Raw genomic sequence first — 26,014 nt, 5'->3', positions numbered from 1 at the left:
TGCCACGATGCTTTTTGGAATATAAGCTTAAGTGAAAGTGTTGAAAATCACCATTTTATTTAAGTATCCGCATATCAACTCGACCTTGACCCGTTCCTTAAGTTCGTATGACTGTCAGATCGAAACTCGATCTGGTCTTGAATTCAGAGACGCCCACACACGATCGATTCACTCGATTCGCTCAAATGCTAATTGAAATTTCAGGAGCTTGCGGCTTTTGTTTCGCCACAAGCCAAAGTGGCCAAAGAGAACAGTGCCAATAAAAGCATAAAGAATCGAGACAGTCGCGCTGATTGTTTGCCGATTGCTAACACTGAGCAAATACTTTCGACGGGCCCCCGCAGATCGTCCATTAAGTCGGACCAAAACGGCATGCGGATCAGCCAACTTTCGGATGGATGTGTAAACGATTTGTATGCGCCGGCATTAGGAACTATGGCCATGCCGGGCACGTCCCGGAGCGCAGTGTTGCTGGCTGATAATAACGATAATGGCCAAAACGATGTTGGTAATGGATGTGTGGGCGTTTCCCCCGAAAGCTGTTGACTGACTGCCATTCTGGCAGTTTAGCTAAATCCTTTTTCGCACAGGCTTACGATGGCAAACACGCTCGTGCATACACTTGACAAAATTTGGTTCAAGAAATTTGGAAACTTCAAACATACACCCGTTACTGAAACCACAATAATATAATGAATTATCATAAAATTATATCTGCATATTTATATTTTATAAAACTTCTGTATTTGGTACAGCTTTTGCAGCTTCATTTACTTTCACTTACAAAATCGGTTAAGGTCAAAGATACTTAATTGTATCATATTGCTTCTTAACTATATTTAGAATAAAATTTATAAAATAAAATATATATCAAATTTATAGTAATTTGAAGTACACAATTTTTTTGAGTGCAACTTGCGCTGACATTGACTGCAAATAGCAGTTGACCCTGAAACGATGCACAAGAGAATCTCCGCCCCTTGTGCACCCCTTTCCTCCCCTCTGCCAGCTAAATGGCTGGCAAATTGTGTGCCCATGTGTGTGCACATATGTGTGAATGTGTGCTCCTGGCCCAGAGTGCAAGTGTGTGTGTGTGTGGCGGAGTCCAAAGCATTTCATGTTTGACTTTCACTTGCAGCTGTGACGAGCTGCAACGCTCGCTGCGCCTGTCAGCAAAGCTACACTATGCAACAAAACAGCAACAGAAACAGCAACGGCAATGGCAACAAATGACAACGGCCACTCGTTCGTTAGTGGGGATCATGTCGTTGGCGCCCGACATTGTTTTGGCCATAATTTGCATCGATTGCACAGTGGTCGAAAGTCCGAGGTTACAGGCTCAGAAATTAGAAGAGTCCTTCCATGTGATTTTAAGCAGTTGGCCAGAAAAGTCCTTAGTTGCTCATGTATACTCAAAATCACAGACACCAGATGATTTTTAAGTTGCTCTTTTGTTTTATAGAAAGATAATATATCTCTTTATAGATAGATAAAACATATCCATCGAAATTATACAAAAGAGTATCCTGGATCATGTAATCTTTTTGAGGAATTTCGATACGAGCCACTATCTGATTTAAAGACTGTCATCCTATGAGGTAATAATTAATGTGTTGGTCCTATTTACACGCGTTCGACCTTGGGGCACATTATATCTAATCCGCAAAATGTGCGTCCTTCACCACAGTGCCTGCCGATGGGAGCACTCATCCGATGAGCATTTCCAGCCCGCTCGTGTTTGGGCTTGTTGCTGTGGTCTTGTCTTCGCCGAGGATAAAATGCAACGTCAATGTTGTCCACTGCCCCACCCTTCGTCTCCTGCACATCCTGCTCCGCCTGCTCACAAATTTTCATTAGTGTTATGCCGCCGACGCTGTTGTTGTCACTGATGTCGTGGCCTGTCGCTGGCAGCTGACTGCTCCTGCTCCTCCTCCTGCTCCTCGTCCTGCTCCTCGTCCTGCTCCTCCTCCTGCTGCACCGCAGCTTCGACGTGGGCGTTGTCGTAGTTTGGTAAACGGTTATGGTGCTTGCGTTTTTCATAACGATTATGAAATGACGCCTCATGAAAGTAATGGCAGTCGAGTCAAACAGAAGCTAAGCTGTCGCCTGTCCCACGCGGCGTATGCGCATGCAAATACATTAAACGTGGCATTTTAATATGCCGTAATTGCTTGAATTAATTGCCATCGTGCAAATTGTGCTGAATTAGCCTCGATGGTGGGGGAGGAGTATCTTATTTAAAGGGCACACATTACAACTAAAACTAAAACACCTAAAGCCGAAAAACTCGAAGCACTCATTTGGCACAAACCCCCGATTTCCTTTTGACTCGAGCTATCACCTCGTAAATCAAACTCATCGTTGGGCGTTAAGTTTCACACTCCGTGACGCTCGTGGCATTATAATCGCCTCAAACAGCCGATAATCCCTGAATGACAGTCCCTATATATATACAACCCCTAATAACAACTGTGAGGTGCGCTCGTTGGCTTATTTACGATCGAAGAAGAATTGCATTTTTTCTAATTACCAAACAGCCCCCATACCGCTAATTATAGCTATCAACTTACTATATCCAATACTATAAATATTTCAGTGCGCAGGGGAAAAGATTTCACAATTTCCTCTGAATCGTTTTATTAAGAAGTGCAATTACCGAAAGACTTGCCACATATTCTACAGGAAAATTCTGACATGCACATAGGCACACTCGAATGTACATATGAGGTTCAGATACTGTATCTGTATCTGTATCTGTGCACATGTGTGTGGGCCACAAAGTCTGCTGGCATGGGCATGGTTGGGCCGACACTGGCTGACACTTTGTAAACAAACAATTTTCGTATTCTTTTCATAAATTGCGACGAATTAAATTTGTTATCTAAGCACAAGACATGCAAATGTATGCGTACTAATGTAAGTGAGCGCCGAACGAAGGCAAATGCACTTAGCCAAATTGTGCGCATTCATTTTTAATAACGGCGAGAAAATTTCGGAATGGCTTTTAGGGACTTTAATGCGCTGGTGAATTCACCGGAATTATTTATGGCTCCAGAGTAATATTCGCAAATGGCAAAGAAGTGAATGATTAACTTATGAAGGCTTTTTAGCATGAATACAACCCAATAAATGGCAATTAAAAGTGATTTAAGTCAAAGGAAGTCCTTCCTCAGCATGTGTATGTCACATACGACTGTTTAATCGATTTTCACACCCTTTCCTCCACTGGCCGTTTCAATGCCACATGCCACATGAGCTGCCCCACCAATCAATTTGGCATTCAATCTACGAAATTGCTCACATATATCAATATAATTATCTGTCATTATTGTTCGGCCGAGCACATTATGCTATCGATTGTCTCGCATCTGTGCTTCGTTGTTCGCGTCGTCGTCCTTGCTAATCGAAACCAGCATTATGATTTGCTTTACAAATTTATTGCTTTTGAAATCGGCCTAAACATGTGGAATTAAGCGCGGCACGGCAAGGCACTGCGGCATTAAATAGGATGTGGGCAACAGGCGACCCGGGGGATTGACATTTGAGCCCCGCACCAAATATGGCTAAGCAGCTCAATTAGTTTATGGACACAATGATTTATTGACAGGCGACCTCAAATACTATATGTACGTTCTATTTGAAAACACTCTCGCGGAAAGATTGGATTCGGTGTTTATCAATCTCCTCCTACGCAGTCTCATTTGACTTTATTTAATTATAAATCCACGGCCAGCTTATCGCGCTGGCTACCTGATATTCGCCAGTATTTATAATTCAAAGCAAAGAAGGCCGCCGATAAGGAAACCAATCCTCCTCACCCTCCTCCTCACCCTCCTCCTCACCCTAAATCACCATTGTAAGTGCGGGGAAAATTCCAGCCAATCCAGCAATAGATCACAACATCTATCTATGTGCTGACCTTTTCGAGAATAAAGCAAAGATAGTTAGGTAGAAGATGCATCTTTGTTTTCCGTGCTTGCACACACATAAATATTTGATTTGCCAGTCAGTCATGGAAAATTAACGAGATTTGAGAGGCATTGAGTTGACATGATGTGCATCACGTACACACACACAAATTTTCCAGAGATTTCCAAAGATTTCCAATGACTTCCTTTGCAACTGAATCTGTATCTCATTACTAAGCTGCTAAGATTACCAAGAATTTATTATGTACATTTATTAGATAGATTTTGGATATTTACTTGATCTCCGTAATACATGTAAGTTGTGTTCAAATAAACATTTATACTTTTAAGTACTACCTTATCGATTTTCTGCCCTCCCAGACATTTCCATTCGGCCATTTGGGCGATACATCATCATCTTTTAAGTCTTGTGATTCCATGATGGGCCATTTATAACAATTCGATTGCATGCTAGCGGAATCGGAATCGGAATCGGAATCCTTGTTGTTCTGCTAATTGATCTTTCGCCTCGACTCGTAAATAAAAATCCGATATTTTATTAAAAAGCGAAATGTTTACCTTGTCATCGGCCTGCCAAAGTTGTTGCCACATAAACACAAGAACAGGGGCTAGATTAAACAAGCAAGAAAGAGTATACCGCGCCTGACATTGACCCCAATTACGGCGGCCCATGTGCTGGCAAAACCGTTGGAGAAATACGAAAAATATTGATAGCACAATAACAACCATTGCTACGATTTTTATTTGCCATGTAAATATCATATTATTCATATGCCCCCCAGGGGGAAAACAACAGTTTGGCTTTTTTGTTTGCCTTTTTGGCGAGCGAACTTTATGTGCAATACAAATTGATTGACTGCATAATTGGAATTGAAATTGAAATTGATTTTCCACCAGCCGGACAATAATGGATGAATATTTAAATGTTCTATGACAAATGTTTTAGCACGATGCCCAATCCCCATCCTTTCCCCCATCCTCCCCAATGGCAAATGTCAATGGGTCTGTCACTCCTTTGGCAACTCGAATTCAGTCAGTATCGGGTTAGTTCTAGAATTTATGGCTGCCGTGGCAGCCTTTGACACTGTTTTTGAATAGAACAAATTCATTAATTAGAATCTGGTTTTGTTGCTTGTTAATTGAATGCAAAATGGAGCACCATTCCACATGAGTAACTAGCCTGCTGACAGCCGCAGATTTTAGAATTAACAATTCTATTTTGTTGTCCCAACAAATGCATTAGATACGCTTTGAAAAAAGGTTTCTTCAAAACAAAAATATAGTAATGCAATTACACCAAAATCCAAACAATATTCACCGAAATCATTCAATTGCGGAACTCGAGTCCCTTGCAATTTAAACCCCATTAATTCTGTCATTTAATTGTTTTGTTTTCAATATTCTGAGCTGCAATTCGAATACAGGGCATTTAAGAATCCAGGCGAATTCCGGCACGTTTTGCAATTGCTTTGCGATTTTTAAGGCACATTTATTCATATGAAAAATCAAATGGCGCGCCCCAAGCGACCGATTCGATTGAAAAAGCCGAATCGAAAAGTAAAGCCGACATCGAATGGAGTAAACAAATAAAAATTTCATTCACAGCGCCAGAATAGCCGTTAGTGCATCCATATAAATTCGATTTTTATGTATGAGATCAATTAAGTGGCAAAATGAAAAGTAAACAAACAGAGGAAAAACCAAAGGACCCACTCATTCAGCAGGGAAGCGAACCGTCTAGCGGGGACACCAACCTCGCTTTTCGGGTTAGTAGGTGGGGGCGATGATGGGGGAGGGGATACTTTCCGAAAAATGGGGGTCTGGGCCCAAAAATGTGAGTTTTTCAACTGCCGACGGCGACAACGGAATCGTTTGAATTTTTCCTCATTTCAACGAAATTCGCATTTTCCTGCCAAGCCGGTTTCCCAGCCTTTTTCTTCGCTCTGCCGCCGACTTTTCATTATTGGACCACACCAGCCAGCACACACATGCCGTTGCCATTTGGCCATTTGGCAAGCCAAACCACTTGCAACCTGGCTATTTTTAGCAGCTGCAACAAAAAGCCGTCGTTTTAACACTGCGGCCAGATACTTGGCCATTCGGATTTGGCAGTACCTTCCGTCATTTTCCGGGCATCCAGCCACCAACTGTGGAGTGGAAAACTCAGCGAAAATTAAGAAGTACATGTTTTTTTTTTTTTGCTCTACTCTGGCTTTGCATATTCAACAGCTCAGCGAACTGAGCACTTCGCCTGTTGGATGCAAACAATTTTTAAGCTTCAATCGGTTCGCAAAGCTGAGCGGCGAAATTGCCATTCGTTATTTAAATGAAGCTGCTTAAAAGGGAGCATTTTCACTTCAGTACTTTTAGTTCAACAGCCAAAGGAGAGTTTCCTTTTATGGAAATCAGTCGGAGGAAAACTTAACCCCTCTGAATGCTAATGAAGCATATAAATAAAAGAAGGGATAGTTCTTTGCACGACGGAAAGAAATATAAAAGGCGAGTTTCCACAAAACACAACGTTTCTTCATAATAGGTGGATTGGCATTAGTTGGCTTATTCTAGTTCAATAGCACCAATGGCTAATTACAGGTTTGTCTCTACTTTGGCCAATGGTGAAACCAAAGCACTACACTATCAATTCTTTATGGCCATTGAGCTAATTAACATTCGGAGCTGAATTCGCGTTGAAAGCAATGACAAGATTCTTTAAACAGGTTGATAAACCTTTGATTGGTAACATTGGTTACTTCAATACTTGAGTTCGAAATTATCTCCAACTTTACTCACTAAAAATATTTAAAAATAAACTTAGGAATGCTTCTACATTTTTCGAAGGTGGTGTTGTATGATTCTTACCTCACCTGCGACTGGTTTGATTAGAGACCCTGATAAGCATGCTTATAGCCATAGCCAAAGCGTTAGCCATAGTTATAGCCATGTGCATAACCATAGTCATAGATTTAGTCATAGCGCTGGCTATACATGCGATTGCGTTTTTTAGTGGCCCCCAAGGCGCATTCGAAACATTTACATTTTAGTTCAGACAATTTATGATTGTGTAATAATATTGAAGGCTGCAAATTATAATCGTCCGAGTCCGAAAAACTGTAAATGGACAGACGGGAAGGGGTGAAGATGGAGGGTGCGAACGGGACGGAGAACGAGCGGCAGCTAAATGATGTTGCACTTTTTCTGATTTCGACGAGTTGCGTACTTTGAAATTTGCATAATTCGCAATTCGAGCCCAGTCATGCGTCTTAAATGAGGCAAAGAAAGAGGAAAAAGTCAGAGGTTGCAAGCTAAATGGAAGAAATGCCCAAGGTCGGATTGGAAATTCTATTTTTTCTATTTTTTTTCCGCGCTGAAATGCAGTTCACCTTAGGGCAAATTCTCTGGGCAATTGCTGCGGCCTTGGCGGTAATTTCCTTGTCAGGTAAAAAAACACAGGTGGCAGGGGGTTGGCCAGATAATTGCACCACTTTCACCCCCTCAACAGTGACCTACATTAAAGTTGAGGAAATGCATTTGCCGCCGAGGAGCTTGGAGCGAAATCAAATAATTACAGCGGCGTCACATGGCGTATGAGTAATTTAAATGAAATTACAAAGTCGCCGCAGCTGACTAACCTCCAAAAAATAATAGCAACAATAAGTGTATCGCAATTGCAATTCAAAACAAGTTCATTGCACATGCGCACCAGCATTAGAAGCAACAAATCCAATGGGAAACGCACCGAAACCTTGATACACTTCTTCGATTAGAACTGATGATTATATAGTTGGATTATATAGCACTGATACACGTACTAAAGAATCGAACTGAACCCATTTGAACGACTATAATTAGTTACATTTTATTACTTGCAACTAATCTACTCGGTTAGTGGTTGTGATAAAGTTAGAGTATCTTTCAAGAGTGTCAACACCCCTCGAAAGGGTATTAAAATCAAGCGGCAGTCGTTCGTTTCGCTGGCAACATGTGTCTAAACATCGCCAAGTGGAAGTGGAAATAAACGGAAATAAGCCGAGCTCAAGCAGGTTCAGGTTTTTGGCCTGCAACAAAAATAAAAACGAGTTTGTTGCAGCACATGTACATGTGTGTGTGTTTGTGTATGTGGCTGCCCCGCGAGACACGACATATGGACATATTACTCGTAACATACATATGTACAAATGTAATCAGTTCGCTTCATAAAGTTAGAGTATCGTGCATGTTGCCCCGCAACATGTGCTCTCGCTGGCAACATGTGTCTAAACATCGGCAAGCAGACAACTTTTTTGTGGATCGATTCGATCAGTTTAAGTTTTCCATTTGCACCGAACGCAACGCAAGTAGCTCCCACAAAATCGGAATCAGTCGAAACGAAAACGAAACACAAATAACAGAACGCGCGCGCTCAAAGTCAGTGCTTGATACTAAGATATACCACAGATATACTACATACATATGTATGTGGAGCATCGGCGATAAATATTGTAAAATTATTTTTAAAAATATGTTCGACTCGTGTGCGACTGTTTGTGCGACGCCGACCAATGCAGTCCGTTAATTATTTTTCTGCACTCATTTCATTTGGCGATTGTCCGTTGCAATTCGGCCATTGGTATTGGTGTCCGTTTCCCTGGCGAAAGAAATATATTAAGTCGTTTAATTTAACATCCGTGCTCGGGAATTCGCCATAACTGCATATACCCCGAATAACTTTTGAGTGAGAGGGCATTTTTAATGCAACTGTAAATAACATTGCACCCAACTTTTGTTTTAAATGGCTTAAATTTAACGCCTTGTCAAAATTGAGTTTAACATTAAGGTCATTCGAGTTCAAAGAGACCCTTGTAGCAAGCAATTAATCGAAAGCATACATGTTTCAAGGCATTTCATTTAAAGTAAATTACGCGGGGCATTCGCACAATTGACCAAATTTTCGCTGAGTTCTGGACTGCCAGAAATTCCGAGTGCATAAAAGTAATTGTAATTATACTAATTCAACCACAAATGTCCACAGAATATACAAGAATAATTGAAAATATAAGTGTACGCGAGTGCCAATACTGTGAAATCAATACGAATGAGAAATGTGACTAACCAACCAAAGGAAAGCAATTGTGCCAAACCTCGTTGAAAGACAACAAATTAAAAATAAAAAAGGTAGAGAAATATTTGCAACTATGTGATGCAATAATCGTAATTAATGGCTGCGCTTGCAATTTAATTTTTGGCCCAGCTTGGCTTTAATTTCGTCTCTCTGCTTCTCTCTTTCGCCATTCTGTTTTGCGATTGTTTTAGGCGCGGCTTGCGGTTTTTTTCGGATTCTTGGTGAAGCGAACGGTTTTATTTTAGTCGCTTGGCTTAGTAAACCGTTCCAATCGGCATTATTCGCAGATTCTTTTGGCTTTTTCTTTGTTCATCTCTTCTTTGGCTTGCCTGCCTTTCCAGCTGCGAAATAGAAGCAACTTAGTTTATTATATTGCTCAGCTGCAGGTCATGACATTCGTGTAATATCTTTTTGTTAGTGCCTATTATTGCTTACGACGACGACTGGAAGCAGCTAAGAAAAAATATAAAAAACAGCTGACCACGTCAAAAGAAACCAATGAAAAAAACTTGGCCAACAATGACGAATACGGCGAACACAAAAGCAAAGACCTACGCCTAATTTAAGGTCATCAGCACAGTAAAACAACAACACTGGCAATAAGCCGAGGAAGAAGCAGCATTTACTGCTTATGGCTACGAAAAAAAAACTAAAGTCGCCGGCTTCTCTGATTTTTTCTTTGGATTTTCTGATTTTGTCTACGGCCCTTCCATGCCATTTGCGTGGAGAATTAACGGGCAACGGCACAAAAAGCCATGATCGCACACACACCAATGCACTCGTCGTCGTGTTCGTACATCCCAAAAACAGTAACAGTTGCTTCCCCCATCCCAAAAAAGCTCAGCTCGGCTCATTTGCCTACTCGGTTTGACCAGCAAAATTGAAGGAAAACCCTAGAAAACAAACTTTAATCAGTGATGATAGTACTGTAGTTGAACCAGGTTAAGATATTTAATTTAATATCCATTTTATACATCTTGAATTTCGTATATTTACTACATACAGATAAGAGCTTGACTAAATAATTAGTATTAATAATTATTTATACCTAAAGAAGTTCCCAAACTCCCAACCAATCTATGCAGATCCAAACCAGTTTCGAAAATTCCGCAGACTGAAAGGCGACTGCTGCGGATGCTTTGGTTTTCCGACGAGAAAAGTGGAAAAGTGGAAGGCGGCTATCCACCGCAGCCACTCGAGATAATCGATGGCTTTGGTCTTCTCTCTCGTGCGCTTGTTTATGTTTTTTATAAATAGCTCAAAAAATGCGTAAAATGAGCAGGCAAAAACAAGGTATAATTAGAATAAATGTTAAGCCCAACCATTGACACATGTATACTAAAACTGGGCGTGCAAGAATATATCTAGTGAGGTTTGGGTCAGACTACCATATGTAGTGCAATTCTATCTATAAGTTATGATCCATCAACACTTGATAGCATAATTAATGCGGATTAACTTTTCAACTTCTATTTCGACGCAACTCGGCGCACAAAGCATTCGTTTAATATTTATTGACAAAGCCATTTATCACGATGTCCGCTGGGTGTGCATAAATTTGGGGCCACGTGATGTCGCCCGACTTATAGATAGTGGCAACCAGAGTACAAAATTCTATACCTATGTATTTAGTAGTCAGTACTATCTAAAAAATGGTGGGGTGGCCCACGCAAAAGTGCGACTGACTATGCAAATCAATTGAAAGTGTCAGGTAGCGGTGGGGAGAAATGGGTGTGGGAAAATTAAAACGAGCGGAAAGGGGGGATATTGGAAATAATAATTTAAAAAACCAACACGGAAATGCAAATTGCCATTTTGTATCTACGCATAGCCGTATCTGGTTTTACTTTTATTGATTTCGAGTGACGAGTTGAACGAGGAAGTCTCTGAGTCACTTAGCCGTTGTATCATTATAGCACAATGATTATGGCTGCCAAAAGGAGGCTTGTCGCAGGACAGAATATTTAAATCCGCCTGCTCAATAATTAAATGTACGAGCGTGAGTACTTTTATGAGCTGCTTTTCGCCGTCTTGTCTCGGCATGTGATTTATTTATGGTCTTTTGTTTGCCCCTGCCCACTGTGCCTGACTTCGTCGAATTCTACTTGGCCGGACAAAGAGCCTTACTGCTGTTTGTTTGCTCAAGTTGGCGTGAAAACAGTGTCATAATTACACAAATAAATACAAGTCTATAGATATGTATTTATAGGTACAAATGAAACATACCTGTCGGTGCGCCGAAATTCAAACAAAGGCACTCGAGATGTCCGTCCGTCCAATCGCATTCAGATATTCGAGACCAAGAGCACTCTCGATTATCATCTAATACTTTGTGATTTGCTGTCTGTCGACAATCGATGATTTAATAAATTCCCAGTTTAGGTACCATAAAATGTTTATTACACATTTACGACTCGGTCGCCCAAAGCGTGCCAAATTTGCCAGAGCAGCTGCCAAGAAACTTTTCCGGCAATATGCTCAATAAATTCCTAATACGTATATTTTAGACTTGAACAGATAAGATCAATTAAATAAAATACGCCTTAGGATTTGCTTGGGCATTAAATAAAATGTATTAAGGTTTTTAGTTTCGAGAGGGAGGATTTCGGCACTTTGTAGGCAATATGTTAGATTAAGTTAACTGAGTTTAAGATTTACGAGACGGTGCATTTCTATTTGACGGCTTAGATCCGCAATGAATACATAAATTAGAAGGTGTCGGTTGTAAATAGTTTCCAAATCCCACTTCCACTTCCTGTGCGCCACACCCACATATGTATCTACGTAGAATCCAGACTCTGGTGTCCGCCGATCATTAATCATTAATCAATATACCGCACTCATAACCCATTCAAATCATCGCCTGTTTCGATTCGGATTTGCATATTGATCGGCACGGCAGGTGACTATATTTTTATAGTCTTCCCAATCTGTGGGCCCACCCATGTGATCGGTTCCGTCTTGGCTTGATTCGGAGCACTTGTAATTTGTTTTCTAAGCTGTTCGCATTTCGCATTTTGCGGAACACAAAGTTGACGATTGATTGGCTCTGATTGAGCGGGTAGTTGCGCGGGAGACAGTGGACTCCGAGCCAGAACTGGTTTCCCACAAAGGCGACGCCACTTCCGCCATGGAAAGACACTTTGTTTTGTTTCCAGTGCGGCAAGTAATTATCGAGCCGAGACACCCGGGAAACCAAACCACAGTCGTCAGAACACTTTGATTGCCGGGCAAGAGCCGGACTCGGATGCCCAGACCATGTCAGCCCTCCCTCTGCGGTTCACCCACAAATGGGCTCAGCTGTCATGGTTACGGATTATATTATGTCACTTCGTGTCGCCACATCAGTTTGCTATCCGGTTACATTCGATATTCTAAGCCGGACTTATAACGTCGTTTGTTTATCAATGATTGGGAACTGAGCCAGGGGTTCAGGTGTGGTCGGAATCTTGGGAGAAATCCGAAGTTATGTTGTTTACTGTTTACATATTACTCAATTATCAACAGCGATATGTGATACCTACTCGCTACTTTGTGGAAACAATCGTTTGATTCGAGATGGTCTTTAAGTTTTTTAACTGATCGCGGAGCTATACTTTGTTTGTGATTACGTGATCCTTTCTGGAATTTTTATATTTTATATGGCTTACGTGTTCTGTTTAGTCAAGTGGCTGGATTTTGTTCTAAACAATCCGAAAGATTATTTTTTTGTGTCATCGAACCGGGCATCTTTTTTGTTTGCAAACAACTTTATTTTCGTTGTTTATTTTTTATGAGTGTTTGTTGTGTTCATATTGAATTACTGCTGGGAGCGGAGGTATCTGTAACTCGAAAATGAGTTTCGTATTTCTGAGAACGCTTATCTGAGTATCACAGTTTTAGGGAAGCATAATATTTTTATGTGATAGATACGGAACTTGCTCCGGAAAAAGAAGGTTAATGTTACTATTGAGGAAATATATAGTTTCATATTCAACGAATGAGTCAAATACTTATCGAAATATAATATAAATAATCGTTTTAAGATTGGAACATTGTACATAATTATAGTCAGTGTAAAATATATTTATATCGTGCACAAGAACGCTACTTTCACAACGGACTGGCTTTTAAGGAGTGCCTTTTAAAGAATGAAGAAAATAACAAATATGAAGTGTTAAGATATCGTTTCTCGATGACCCAGGGACACCCGCTCTAAGTCCGGACCAATCCACTTTCCGCATTTTTGTCGGGTCGCATTTATAGAATCCCAGATACGCAGAACACTCCCACGCCCCCGCCTGCAATGCGGTCAGATGGACCCCACCCAGCGCCCTGCATTAGGTGTGCAGGTCGGCCAGGTGTAAACTGGTTAGTTAATGATCGAATTGACAGGCAGGAATTCGCCAGTGAGCAAACACGTATGGGCAATGCGAGCAGAGTCTATTAATAAAGTCGCAGGCCGTCTTGCCATGCGAAACTGGGCTTAAACAAACGGGCTGTCTAGCGACTATGTTTTGAATGGCTATTTCGAAAAGGAAATTCAAGCTATTGGGTAAACAGAACCTAGACGCACTCGTATCTTGCAGATACGTCGACCACTTGACACTTTGGCTAGCGACGACGCCCGCTGAAACGGTAGCACATGCAGATACATTTGTATCTTTACCGCACACGTAGATACATGTGTCACATGTGTCGCCAGTTCAACGACTCCCGGCGACCAGTTTTGTTTTCGTTTCGAAAAAGACCACAAGAAAGGGAATTAATTATTTCAGTTTGTGATTTATTGACTCCAATTCGCGACAGCTGACCAACCATGCACTGCACTACTGATGGATGGATCTCGACAATTGGTTTGGAATTTGCCTGACATACTAGTTTATGAACCTAGGACGATTATTTGATCACCGGTCTGTTAAGTAGGATAAGAAGTCAAAGCTCTAATGACTTCGCAGATTATAATCACTCGACAAAGAGGAACACCTTGCTTACTTTCAAGCCTCGTGCATTTCCGATACATTTTTCAAAAGTGTTATTTCTGCTTGTTTTCCCTTTCATCTGGGAAATTATTGCCCTCCCCGACGAATGTTTTGCGGCTTTAGTGTAGCAAATTGCTTCAACACAACGTCAGACATATCGCTTACATGCCGTGCACACGCGATGTATCCGCCAATCGTCGTGTGTAGATACATTTGTATCTCACAGTGACCATTGTTGCGACGTCTGAGTGGTTTATTTATATCGTGTTGCTCTTGTTTCGCTTCAGTTTCTGTTTCAGTTTCTGTTCGGTTGCATGTTGTCTCTTCTGCCTTTTCGCATTTCATTTCGTTTGGCCCCATAACGTGTCTGCACCAACAGTCAACGTGTGTATCTGCGAGATACATCTGCCGGTCGGCTTCCATCGAAATCGAAAGTGCAGTTTTACGTGCTCGCAGCCCAATTGAACTGCATTGTCATCAAGGTTATTGTTCTTGAAATGCATGGAGTAAATGATTATTACTGATTCCCCAAATTGGCTTCTTTTTTTACTAATAGAAACTACAAATCGCATTATATTTATTTCACAAATTTTCGACAAAAACACAAAAGTTTGTACCTACTGCATTTATACGTGAAATTCAGGCTGCACTTGAAAGCAAAATCTAGTTTGGCCATATTATCAGTTCCGTATTATCGGTGTTTTTATTCCTATGATTTCCCAATCGTAAAGCCAAATCCTCAAGATTAGTCCCATCAAGTGGGCCATAAATCAATGTCGGTGGACAGTCTAAGCGTCCAAAGTTTCGCATTAAGCCAATTGTGTTTCCCACACTTTGCACCCTCAAACTTCCTGCAATGCATTAATCTATTCTCAGAGCTTGTTTTATTTACCACTGCGTTTGAGCATAGACTATGGAAAATTTTCACACTTGAGCACATCAAAGTTTATCAACGTTTTCACTGGACCTCGCCATGCACTGCAAATTGCAGCTGCAGCCTCTGCCATGTGACAGTTGGCCTCGTCATCGAGTGTTTTATGGGCCCTTGTCTGCGGCGTTTCCATCTGAGCAGCCAGAACCGATCCGATACCCCCAATGGGGTATTTATAGGTCTATGCTCTCGTGCGAGGAGGTTTGCCGCCTTATCAGGCCCAACTCCCGCTTATCACGTGCTGTAGTTTTCCGTTCCTCTGCGTTTCCATGGAAAGTTTCGTTTCCCGCAGATTGCACATTGCAGAAAACTGAATAACACAATAATTAAAGCAAGTGCATGGGAAAGTTCTTGAAGTGCAGCGATTTCTGTGCTTTCGACACCAAAAGATAGTTACCTAACTTAAAGAGCTGCCTACAAAATTGAAGTACACTTTTTCTAAAATTCTTAAAAGTAACTTAAGTGGCCAAATCGCAGTGAAACGAGCAAAACAAAAAGTTCCGAAAGTCTAAGCCTAAACTATGCATATTTTATGGAGCATATAAATAGTTTTTAATTTTCTATGAGTCCCTTCATTTTCTACTGTTTTTAAATTATTTAGGGATCCACTACCCGCGACCAGTTTTTTCGCTTGACTAGCCATGACATTGACACAGTAAGACGTAAGACTTTGAATTCGGACTTTGGCTGCAGGTCTTTGTGTTTATTTGTTTATTTATTTATGCGCGCATTGCACAATTGATCAGGCGACAACCAAATAAATAATAGACTCCCCAATGGGTTATTAATGTGGGCCATAAATTGCCGAGTGGATCCCACCTTCGCGGCTCACTGGAGACCTAGACCTAGACCTAGACCCAATCGTATCCCCAGCCCCGATCCAGACCGAGACCGAACCCAAGACCGAGTCCGAGACCTAGACCCGTGACTTGTGTACGTGCCCGGCCGTGAAGCGTGAACTCCAGTCCACTCCGATCCAGCGGAACCTGCACTTGATTCGACTCGACTGAAGTCGCTTTGGACTTACATGTAAGCGCCTTGAGCTCGACCGGTTGTGGTCAGTTCGAGTTCCCGCTCCGCTCCGCTCACTCGACGCGCGGACAAGGTTGGCTTTTTTCCACCATCCACCAGCAGCACCCGTGTATTCAAATTGCTCTCTTCCTATATATTCGGCCCGATAAGGCGGCGCGTATTTGCGCCCTGTCAAGTGTTTGCGCACAAACACCCGGACGCCGGGCCAACAGCTCCTCCAGAGATAGCGCCAGGGACACATGTAAGCCGTCTGGCCCACTCCAGTGATCTAATCATCCGGAATTGCGAGCACTTCAGACCCCCTGCTTAGAAAGTGGGAAGAAGCTATCGTGACAAAGGACACTTGACTGTCTTAAAGTGTCAGGAGAGCTCCAATTAGTTAGGCAGGGTCAGCAAGTTCGGGTAGTTTACAATCTATGAATATATCCTCGGATGTATTACCCTCTTTCAAAACCATCTCTCTTAAATCACTTGGTTGGAAGCCAACTGTCCCACCGATATAGCTTGTTTCTGGGTGCCAGACCTGGCACGATTCACAATCGCGTGGGGTCTAATGACCCATTTCAATTAGCTTCCCCTGCTCCCCCAGCCAAGCACTAACTATAATTTGTCCGACTGGGTGAGAATTGGAAGTCTAAATAGCCTCACACGACTTGATCTGGCGTTAAATTGTAAAGTCTGTCAGTTTACAGAAACATATGCCGGGGAATCCCGCCCCTTAAATTGCCCTCTGCCATCCATTGTGCCGACCAGAATCGTGTGATAGCGACAGTTGTAAGGCAAGTCGAGCTAAACTCTAGGCACTTTCGATTTCCCAGCCAAGTGGCGTATCTCCCCCCCTTCGGCACCGCATTCCCTGTATCCCTCCACCACCTGATTCTAGTCAGTCATCACCATCATCATCATCACAGATCCGTCGTCATCATGGGATTTTTGTGCTGGATTCTGTAATATGCTGTATGGGCTGGGCTGCTGTTTTGTTGTCGTAGGTTGTTGCCCATTGTTTGTTACTCGCCATGATGTCATGAAGTTGTGAGTTAATTTGCATTATTAACTGCTTTGCTTGTTGCTGCCTCCGCGATGTAAGTACGAATACTATTGTGGGCCAACAAGCGGGCTGAAAGTGAGTGGACGCTAAGCGATCCGTGATAGACTGGCTAAATTTGGTCAACATGAAACCAGTAAACGTTTAAATTTGAGGTGCATAAATAGATATGATTAGTGTGTCTATTAAAGCTAGCTAGATATTTTAAATGTTTATTTCACATAAATTCAAATGGTCCAACATATTCACTTTACGTCTTAGGATGTAAGAAAGCGAGTGAATTAGCTTCGAATTCATTTGGGCTTCAAAGTTAGAATCACTAATTGATGGATTTACTAGCCGGAATTAATTGTGCTCTGATTATTCTTCCGATGACAATGATAATCCCTAGGCCCTGTCGTTGAATACAGCTGTGTACTTTACCCCAATGCACAATGCACTTACCAGATATTCCAGCGCAGTCTGGGTTATTGCCTGTTTTTCACTGCGGTTGCTGGCGGAGTGACGATGACGACGGCGACGGCGTTCCGCTCGACCGACAACGGCCTGCTAATTACCACGCTAATGCCGGTTCAATAGAGTTCACTGAAAGTAAAAGTTTCGCAAGTGCGGGGAAAATCGCAGAGAGAGAGAGAGGGAGAGGTAGAAAGAGACGGGGCAACGCTTGGTAGTAATTGGAGCGCGGCAATTAAGAGCCAAAAGCAGCCATAGCCATGTTTTCGACGATAATTAATCGGTTGGAGTACTTGCAGCGCCTAACGGCTAACGGTTAACGGCTAAATTTAGCAGTTAGTACCCAGTTACCAATCTATCCGCCCGACCAGCGCCCTCATCCGAATCGATAACCGATCGCCACGCCATGAGCATCATCGACAGCGGCAAGTACCGCTTGCGCAAGGACTGGGCCAGCGCCTCCATCCCGTCCTTGGTGAACATCGACGAGCACGACGGCGACTCCGGCGACACGGAGGGCAGCCTCAATGCCACGGCCCCACTGCCCCCACAGAAGCCCCCGCGGCGCAGCTCCCTGGCCCTCGGACTGTTCTCCAGCAAATCCGATAAGAGCCAGAAGCGCCGCAGTTCCATAGCCGTCTCCTTCCTGCGACGGGATAGTAGTAAGGTGAGTGATACTTATACTAAATAAACTCTATTTTAAGTTACTTAAAACTGCATTGATAGGGAATCCAGCAAACATAGTAACTCCTCCTTTTGAGATATTTGCATTAAGTAATTATTCAGGAATTTTTCGAAGAGCTATTTGGTAAAAGAGTAAAGTAAAGTAAAGAATAGGCTGTTAAGAGGCATATTTTATTTAATTTTGTAACATTCCTGAAAGAGAATCATATTCCATGGTTAGACAAGAAGACTAAAACAATTCGTTTGATACTAGAAAAGAGGCAAAATATAGTTCTTTTGTATCCCTATTTCCCACCGCACTTTACCAAAAAGAGCCATTTGAACTAACCCTTTCCTTCGTTCATTGCAGAACTCCACCAAAGACTCGTACGAATCGGCTGTGCGCAGCGAGAAATCCGACGGATCCGGCACACCCACCAGTCCGGAGATCGTGTACAGCTCCGAGGAGAATATCCGGGCCAGCTCCCCCAACGATCCGGGCAAGCAGACCTTCTTCGAGGACGGCAGCCAGTCGCCGCGTCCAGTGCTCCAGGGGCTGAACACCTCGTACGAGGGACCCCAGAATGATCGCCAGAGGCGCAGGCGCAGCTCGCTGCAGACCAAGCTGGACCGGCATCGCCGCAAGAAGATGGAGTACATCAACCAGAGGAGCCTGGACTCCGGCATGATGTGCAGCGAGTCCCAGAGCGACCTGACCAACGACAGCTTGGCCGAGGGCTCCGGCAGCTTTGCCAACGGAAGTGGCAACGGCAACGACGACGAGGACGACATCATCGATCCCAGCCACGGGGAGTACTTCCCGCGCGAGAAGCGCCACTCCTGGTGGAACATCTTCGTGCCCGACAATTTCAAGAACAGGTGCGCCCTCTCCGTTCGTTTGACTCTAACCAAACCGTCTGCGTGTTTAACAAGCGCCTTGCCAAGTGACTAAAATGCATCGATTGCGTAAGATTGCCCCCAAACCAACCAAACTACCTACCACCCACCCAACCAATCTCTGCTCCCGCTGCGAATGTTGAACTAACACCCGTCGAATGTGTGATTAATTGCCGGCATGAAACACTCCCACCCCCGAAACTCACACTTTCAGATACATTTCCGGTGCCCCTGGGCCTCACTTTAATTTATGCGATGCATCGAAAGGGGAGGCATTTCCTCAGAGCAGCTCCTCCTCGCAGCCGGATCACCAACTGCCGAATCCCTCGATTTGGCAATTGAACATAACGATTCACGCACTTTCCGAAAGTCATTCATCACCGTCGAGGGTTCTAATTAAAGATTTCTGATTCGCACTTTTCGAACGGGTTTTTTGATGGCTTAGAGCAGCCACAGTTAGCAGCTAACCAGGGAACCAATTGCAAAGCTAATAGAAGTTGGCCATTCAATCGAGTCTACTCCTTTTAAGATTGTAAGAGTCATACAAATGAACAAAAGCGAAAAGTGCTAAGAAATACATATAACCAGTTTCTTGATAGTTTTAGTATCACCAAATCCCATCTTGACTTTAAGTCTATCTTCCACTCAACTCCAGATCGGAAACAAAAATGGAAAGAAATCATAATAGTGGATCAATCGATGTTGTGTGAGGGAGGATTACCACTTTGGTGAAATAGGTAGCTGCTCCCTTGCACCTGCTCCTCTTCCCCTTTGAAGCGACCGACCTTCACACGGGAGTTGTTGGGGTTCATTCGCTGACCCCGAACCCCCGTCGACCAGGTCAAGTCATTGCCGCTGCTCAGACGCCCAACGGGGTCTTTGGATCCGCTTCGAGATCGGCCTTCGGACCCGCCTCGACTCCATTAGCCGGCTGTCTATCGGGCGGGTCGGAGTATGAGCCTCATTATGCACATTATTATTATTATTATTAGGATTATTATTTCTTGGCCGCCGGCGGGTCAATTAGAGACGGAATCTGCTGATCCAAATCCGCTGATGATCAGCGCTTGAGTTATGGTCATCGGCTTATAAACATATTGCACATCGATATTGGTATTTTTGGGGTAATTTGCGCTTCCTTGAAAGCACACAATTTTTTGCCTTTTCTCGTCATATCTTACTTTTAATTAGCCAGCATTTTGTTTTTCCGTCCCTTGTCACAATTTGCTCACATCTCGATTTCGATTTCGATTTGAGACTTTGCCTGTGCCTCAGTTTTTGCCTTGCTTTGCATTTTAATTATTTTTGATTATTTGTGATTGTTTTGTTTTGTTTCATTTCCCTTAATTAAAAACGAGAAACAATGGAAATTATGGCCCGAAAGGCCCTGTAAACAACAAACCTTTTCGGGGAAAATATCGATGTGCAAACGATGCGGGATTGAAAGTATCTTTCCTTGTTCCCCAAGTGACAAAGTTCAAAAGTGGATATTATTTATTGCTATAAATGAGAATTTTACCACCCAGCCATGCAAATTAGTTACAGAACATCCGCGTTTATCAGGCTTATGTCTTTTGTATAGTTTGTGTTTTTTTTTATCTGACTTACGTAAGCGAACGGGGAAAATAAAAGGCGGCGTTTTACAATTTGCAATGTCAATTAAACTTGTAAAGAGAATTAATGGAGCGCACAAATTTAGCGAATTGTCCAACGGAATGTAAACAAAGGCAATAACATTAATTGGCCATATTTGCCGTATCGGTCGCCTCTGTTTCCCTATCACATCGGTACATATCATCCAATACTATATATATAGTAGCTCGATTTTTAACTGCCATGGCAGCACGTTTTTATTGCACGCGATATGGATCTGATTGATATATAGTTTACATTGGAAAAGGCTTTCAGTTTGTTTCATTGAAAGTTATTGGTAGTTACATAAAATGCAATAGATATTTCTTTCAAGATTTAACACAAGCGCACTTCAGAAACATATGTAGGTCGTATCTATCCGCTTAGAAACTGAACAAATCTGCTGTAAGCCAATAGATGAAGGCTTGGTCGCTGGAAACATTGAGGCTGAAAAATATCCAATCATGCCCATCGGCAGACTGGCACCTCTGTGGATTTTTTCCATCGGTCATCCGTTGAAGCAACCGCCAAGATCCCAAGCTCCCACTCGAAGTAGTTAATTAAGGCCTGGGTCCAAACGAATCCAACAGCCTCCAGTCACAAGGCACAATCCGGCTCACGTGAATATTTGCTCAGCTTGGAGACCGAGTGTCTCGCCACTTGGCTTTGTGATTCCTAATTCCAATTTGGCTTCTGTTTCAGCCCGCTGTTGATACAAGTACGAATTCCATCAGTCAGGCAATCACTCACTCATTCATTCCACATGATGCCTGGACTTGGACCTAGTCTTTCCGATGCCCACACAGTAGTTAGTTAAATATCACAACACTTTCAGCAAATATTTAAACAGCTTATATGCTTGTGCGACTGTGTGCAAATGCCATAAATCGTCGCATATATCTATATAGAGGTTCTTCTGACTCTATCTTTAGAGTGCAGTGTGTTTTGGAATACACACAGTAATAAAATCAAGTCAACTGCATAATAGCAACAGTGGAGCTCCACTGTGCAGCAATTTTGTATATACTCGAAGTAGCTTAATGAATAAAGAGGTTTTTGTACCGATTGGCCGACTGTATCAAGTACACAACAATTTGGCCAGCCCTTTTGAAACTATAAAGTTGTCGCCGTGAAACGTGTTTGTTTTGGCTTACAAATTAAGCAATAAGTCATATCAAGTACCAAAAAATTAAGCCATAAAAATAAATAATTTAAACAGCACTTTGCAAAACCCTTTATTATAAGCGTGCGCTAAACGATTTACACCTTTTCGAGAATTCATACACCCATTGAGAATTTGAGAACGACAAAAAACGAGATCGGTTGTGCTCAGCGTACTCATCAATCAGTGAGAATCTTGAGAAGAAACCATCTCGATTTCGAGATGAAAACGATCTCGATGTAGATACTTTCAGACAGAAAATGAGAGAAAGAGAGAGGCAAGTGAGAGCAGTCATTTGCAATTTGAGAATGGTTCGATCTCGATGTGAGTACGCTTAGCATGATTTTGAGATCGAAATTCCCAAATCGAGATCGTTGAGAACGTTTTTTTCTCTGAGCATAACTGTGACTCACATTAGAAGTCGATTAGCTGAAGGTGGTATTCTACCTTTGGTCTGATTCACTCCCTCAAATAAAAGACCCCACGCACTAGATTGCCTGACTCATTGGTCTATAGGGTATAAAGTGCATAGATCAAACTGTCGTTGGTGAAAAGCACTTGAAAGTGTCTCAGTATCAGATTTGAAGAAGCCTGAACATTCACGAGCCCCAGCTACTTCAGCTTATCAAATTAGCACAAAAACAACAGGCCATAAAACCAAACCCTTTACCACCATGTTCTCTTATATATGTATGTTTAGATGGCGTCGAGGGTTTTACGGAAGAACACAAACAAAACTAAATGTAAGGGAAAATAGTAGAGTCGATCGAAAAAGTTAACTCGATTTGGTGGCAGGTACTTGGCGTAAACACGATGCCTCGAAAACACACTTTATTATATTGTTTATAATCGAACGATTTATGGGGGCTGACCAAAGAGGCCACTCGGGTTCGGCTGGCCTGACATTTCGGTATCAGCATACATATCTCTTTATAACCAGCCAATATAAACCCAATTGAGTCGTAATTCATTTTTAGACCTGCCCCGCCCACATACTATATAACGTATATATATATGTGCTGTCCAAAATCGATTTTTATACACTGCGGATTTAAGCCTTCTTATATATAGACTCGTATAAGAATCTATACACATACATGCTCATGTTATCCGATAAGCTGATTTGCTTCAGTGCTAATCGATGATCTCTGGGATATTAATTACCCAACAACGGGCGGACTGAGAAATTCCTTCAGAAAATTAATATGGCAACTAGGTAATACGTTTAGGTTCGAATGAGGGCCCAGACAGCTCGACGTTGTCAGGTGGGTTTCCAGTGATGATCAGGTGTGATGGGATGATGAACCGCCTGAATTACTTGACGTGCAAGCATATGCTAATTTGCTATAAATGCCATAAGTGTGGTAATTAAGACGTAACGTTACAATCCAGTTGGGGATTAAATAAGCGATGGGACATAATGATTGCAATTAAGTAGCTGTGACCTAAGAAGTATTATTCTGACCTTTCACCAGGAAGTTAACTGGCAACCTAGTAAAACCGAGCTATTCTACATATCAATAGCTCAAGTTACTTGAGTATTTCCAGTTGCTATCTACATCCTAGTTCATATCTCTATTTGCCATTGTAAAGCGAAATTCCCTTCTCACGTTTTGTTTGCCCAACTACTTAGCGAGCGGTCTAAATTAGTTTTGCAAATGTTTACTTATATTAAACATATGGTAACATTTAGGAAAGACGCAACCGAATATTACTGGCGAAACTGCCGCAATATCAGCTTGAAAGTCATATGCTAACTTAAGACTTAGATTGTTGTAACTTCGTATAGGAATAGGACTAATAGGAAATTTAGATACTTTATAGGAAATCCAAGAGCTAAGATATGTGTATAGATATTTATATCTATCTACATCTTTTCCAACCTAAGTTCCACTCTGAATGGAACCAAAGTGGGGATCTGGGGATCGCTTGGGTCGAGTGATTACGTGCGTGTGTGCACAAAGTCCGCCGAGGGAGAGGCCTTTATTGCGCTCCGCTGGCTGCTGATTTGATAAATGAATACATATATGTAAATTGTACATACTATATACATATATGTATATAATGTCGGAAGAAGAGGGCAGCGGAGCACACTGGTATCCATCCAGAATGATAACATCCAGAGCTCATGCCATTAACAATGACACAGCCAGACCCATGGGATGATCATTTTCATTTTGCGTCTGTCAGTTGGAAATGAAACTCGCGACGCGAGGCATTTGAAGCGAGATCTCGCGAATTCGCGGTTTATCGGATCGCAGCCGAAATATCGAAAAAATCGTCATTTTATGCAAATGCAAAGTGGCAAAGTGTTAAACTGGATTCTCTCAGTGGCTTCGGCGAGAGTGTGTTGAGTTAATTATAATTCATAATTTATTTACAATACAAATCGCTATATATTTATTGCGCGATGTGCAAAGCAATTAGGCTTTATGACACTAAATATTCATTACATTAAACGGCACTCTTTAAATCCAATTAAATGCAATTTCTTTGATCGCCACGCTACAGATGGAAACGCAAAGGGAAAATATCGAACTCATTGTTCATTGAGGAAAATTTGTTCATTCGGATCGAGTTTTGCATTCAATTTCGTTTCAATTAGATTCCCGCTTTGTTCGATGCTTTGTTTATTGGCTGCTCGTTGTTTTTTTTTTTGTTACGCCATGATAAGGCGGTTCTTATCTTAATTTACGTAAAGCAAGTTTCAATTTAAATGAAAGATAACAGTTCTCAGCCGCGTCAGTTTGTGTAAATATTTTGAGTTTTGGCCAAACTGGTTTATTGAAATTTCTGTATTCCGAATTCAGAATCGCTCGTGGAATTTACAAAAGTGAAGGTCAGTTCAGTCAGTCGGAATACAAACACCTTCTGGTGCTTGGACTCTCTTCTCGAGTTCCCCCATCAAGGGGCTCGTCTGTCCATCCATCCATCCATCTGATCATCCAGTTCCCGAAGACTTTGGCCAGGTGTCCGTAAGAATTGCCTGAATGAGCCGCTAATGAAGGCGGGCTGAAATTATGCCTCTCCTGCTAAATGGCTGGCAAACACGACACATCCAAACTAGATTTATTTGAATACCCATCAGGTGGAATAAAAGTATGCCCGGCCACAAATAAAGGCATCAAACGAGTTGCTGATGTTTTCGTTTACGACGCCGCTGGCGCCGAGAAATTAAAGGCAACTGACCACAATCAGTCGTGCTCACACCCGTGGGTACGCGTCTTACAAAAGTGATATAAAATGCAATTAATTGTTTCAATTAAGGCCAGTCCAAAAGCGCTGGCGTCCAATACGAGTGCAAATGTGTGAAATGTGCGATGACGGTTTCCTCCTCTGCGCATGACTAAGAACCCGCCGGCTGATTTAAGTATTTGCCAAATACTTTTCATATACAAATAAGATACTCTGACTATCTTTCTCCCTGGCAGCGGGTGAAGGCCAATCTTAACCGAAATCTGTGAGTTTCGTGTTGATTCTGCGGATTGCGGCGAAGGATTCATTTCAAGAGCAGACTGAATAGGCACTGTCCTTGTCCTTGGCTTCACAAGGGGTATTTGTGTAATGGATCTATCGGCCGATCATAATCGGATTAACCACTAGATAGTCATCAAGTTATCGTTGTAATCGCACCAATACAGAACCTCCTCGATACAAACTACTTCCATTACGCAATCCTCACGTGCTGACTTGCCCTCGAAAATGACACATTCTCTGATGCCAAAAGACCGCAAAAAGTGTCAAAAAATCCAATTAACCTTTTTCTTGGTAGTTAGTGAGTTGGCTGGTAGCAGCGGACGGGCAAATACAAACAGCATTTCACTCGCTTTATTTTTCCAGAGCAGCCAAAAAGCCAAGGCAAACAAACAGAGATAACAATGCGGCATAAAAATTCTAATTATGAGCTGGAAAGTGGGCGGTGGCAGGTGGCAGGTGGGTATATTGTTGCCCAGAGGGGCAATTTAAATATGACTATCAGAAGTTGGACTGTGGGCAAAACGTACTATGGAGTAGAATCAAAATCAAAGACGGAATTAATACACGTGACAGTGTTTACCGCACAGCCGCTGCAGTTGGTGTCAGCTGTGTTTGGTCGGCGATAAGGGCCGACTTTGGGGTATTATATTTGTATTTCCCTGCTCGACGGCTCCGCCGACAAGCCAATTAATTTTGTCATCAATATTTTCCACCTCCCACTGCGGTGACAGCCA

General features: G+C 42.3%; 1 protein-coding gene across 8 annotated transcripts in view; it reads left to right on the top strand.

The window, feature by feature from the left end:
• LOC117143938 (TLD domain-containing protein 2) overlaps positions 1 to 26,014 on the top strand; it is a 61,980-nt gene that overhangs the window by 2,823 nt on the left and 33,143 nt on the right. For 3 of the 8 annotated variants that reach the window (XM_033308870.1, XM_033308858.1, XM_033308857.1), the window contains exons 1-4: positions 8,233 to 8,407; positions 8,938 to 9,080; positions 17,749 to 18,116; positions 18,483 to 18,991. The exons of 2 other annotated variants lie outside the window; for them this stretch is intronic. In XM_033308870.1, the coding sequence (XP_033164761.1) occupies positions 17,856 to 18,116; positions 18,483 to 18,991 (770 nt within the window). In that variant the 5' untranslated portion in view covers positions 8,233 to 8,407; positions 8,938 to 9,080; positions 17,749 to 17,855. Of the gene's footprint in view, positions 1 to 8,232; positions 8,408 to 8,937; positions 9,081 to 17,748; positions 18,117 to 18,482; positions 18,992 to 26,014 lie in introns of those variants that run through there. 3 more of the 8 variants (XM_033308856.1, XM_033308855.1, XM_033308859.1) reach the window with 3 other exon arrangements.

The sequence above is a fragment of the Drosophila mauritiana genome, chromosome 3R (genome assembly GCF_004382145.1).
Source record: "Drosophila mauritiana strain mau12 chromosome 3R, ASM438214v1, whole genome shotgun sequence".
NCBI classification, from domain to species: domain Eukaryota; kingdom Metazoa; phylum Arthropoda; class Insecta; order Diptera; family Drosophilidae; genus Drosophila; species Drosophila mauritiana.
This window is presented reverse-complemented; position numbering and strand designations above follow the sequence as displayed.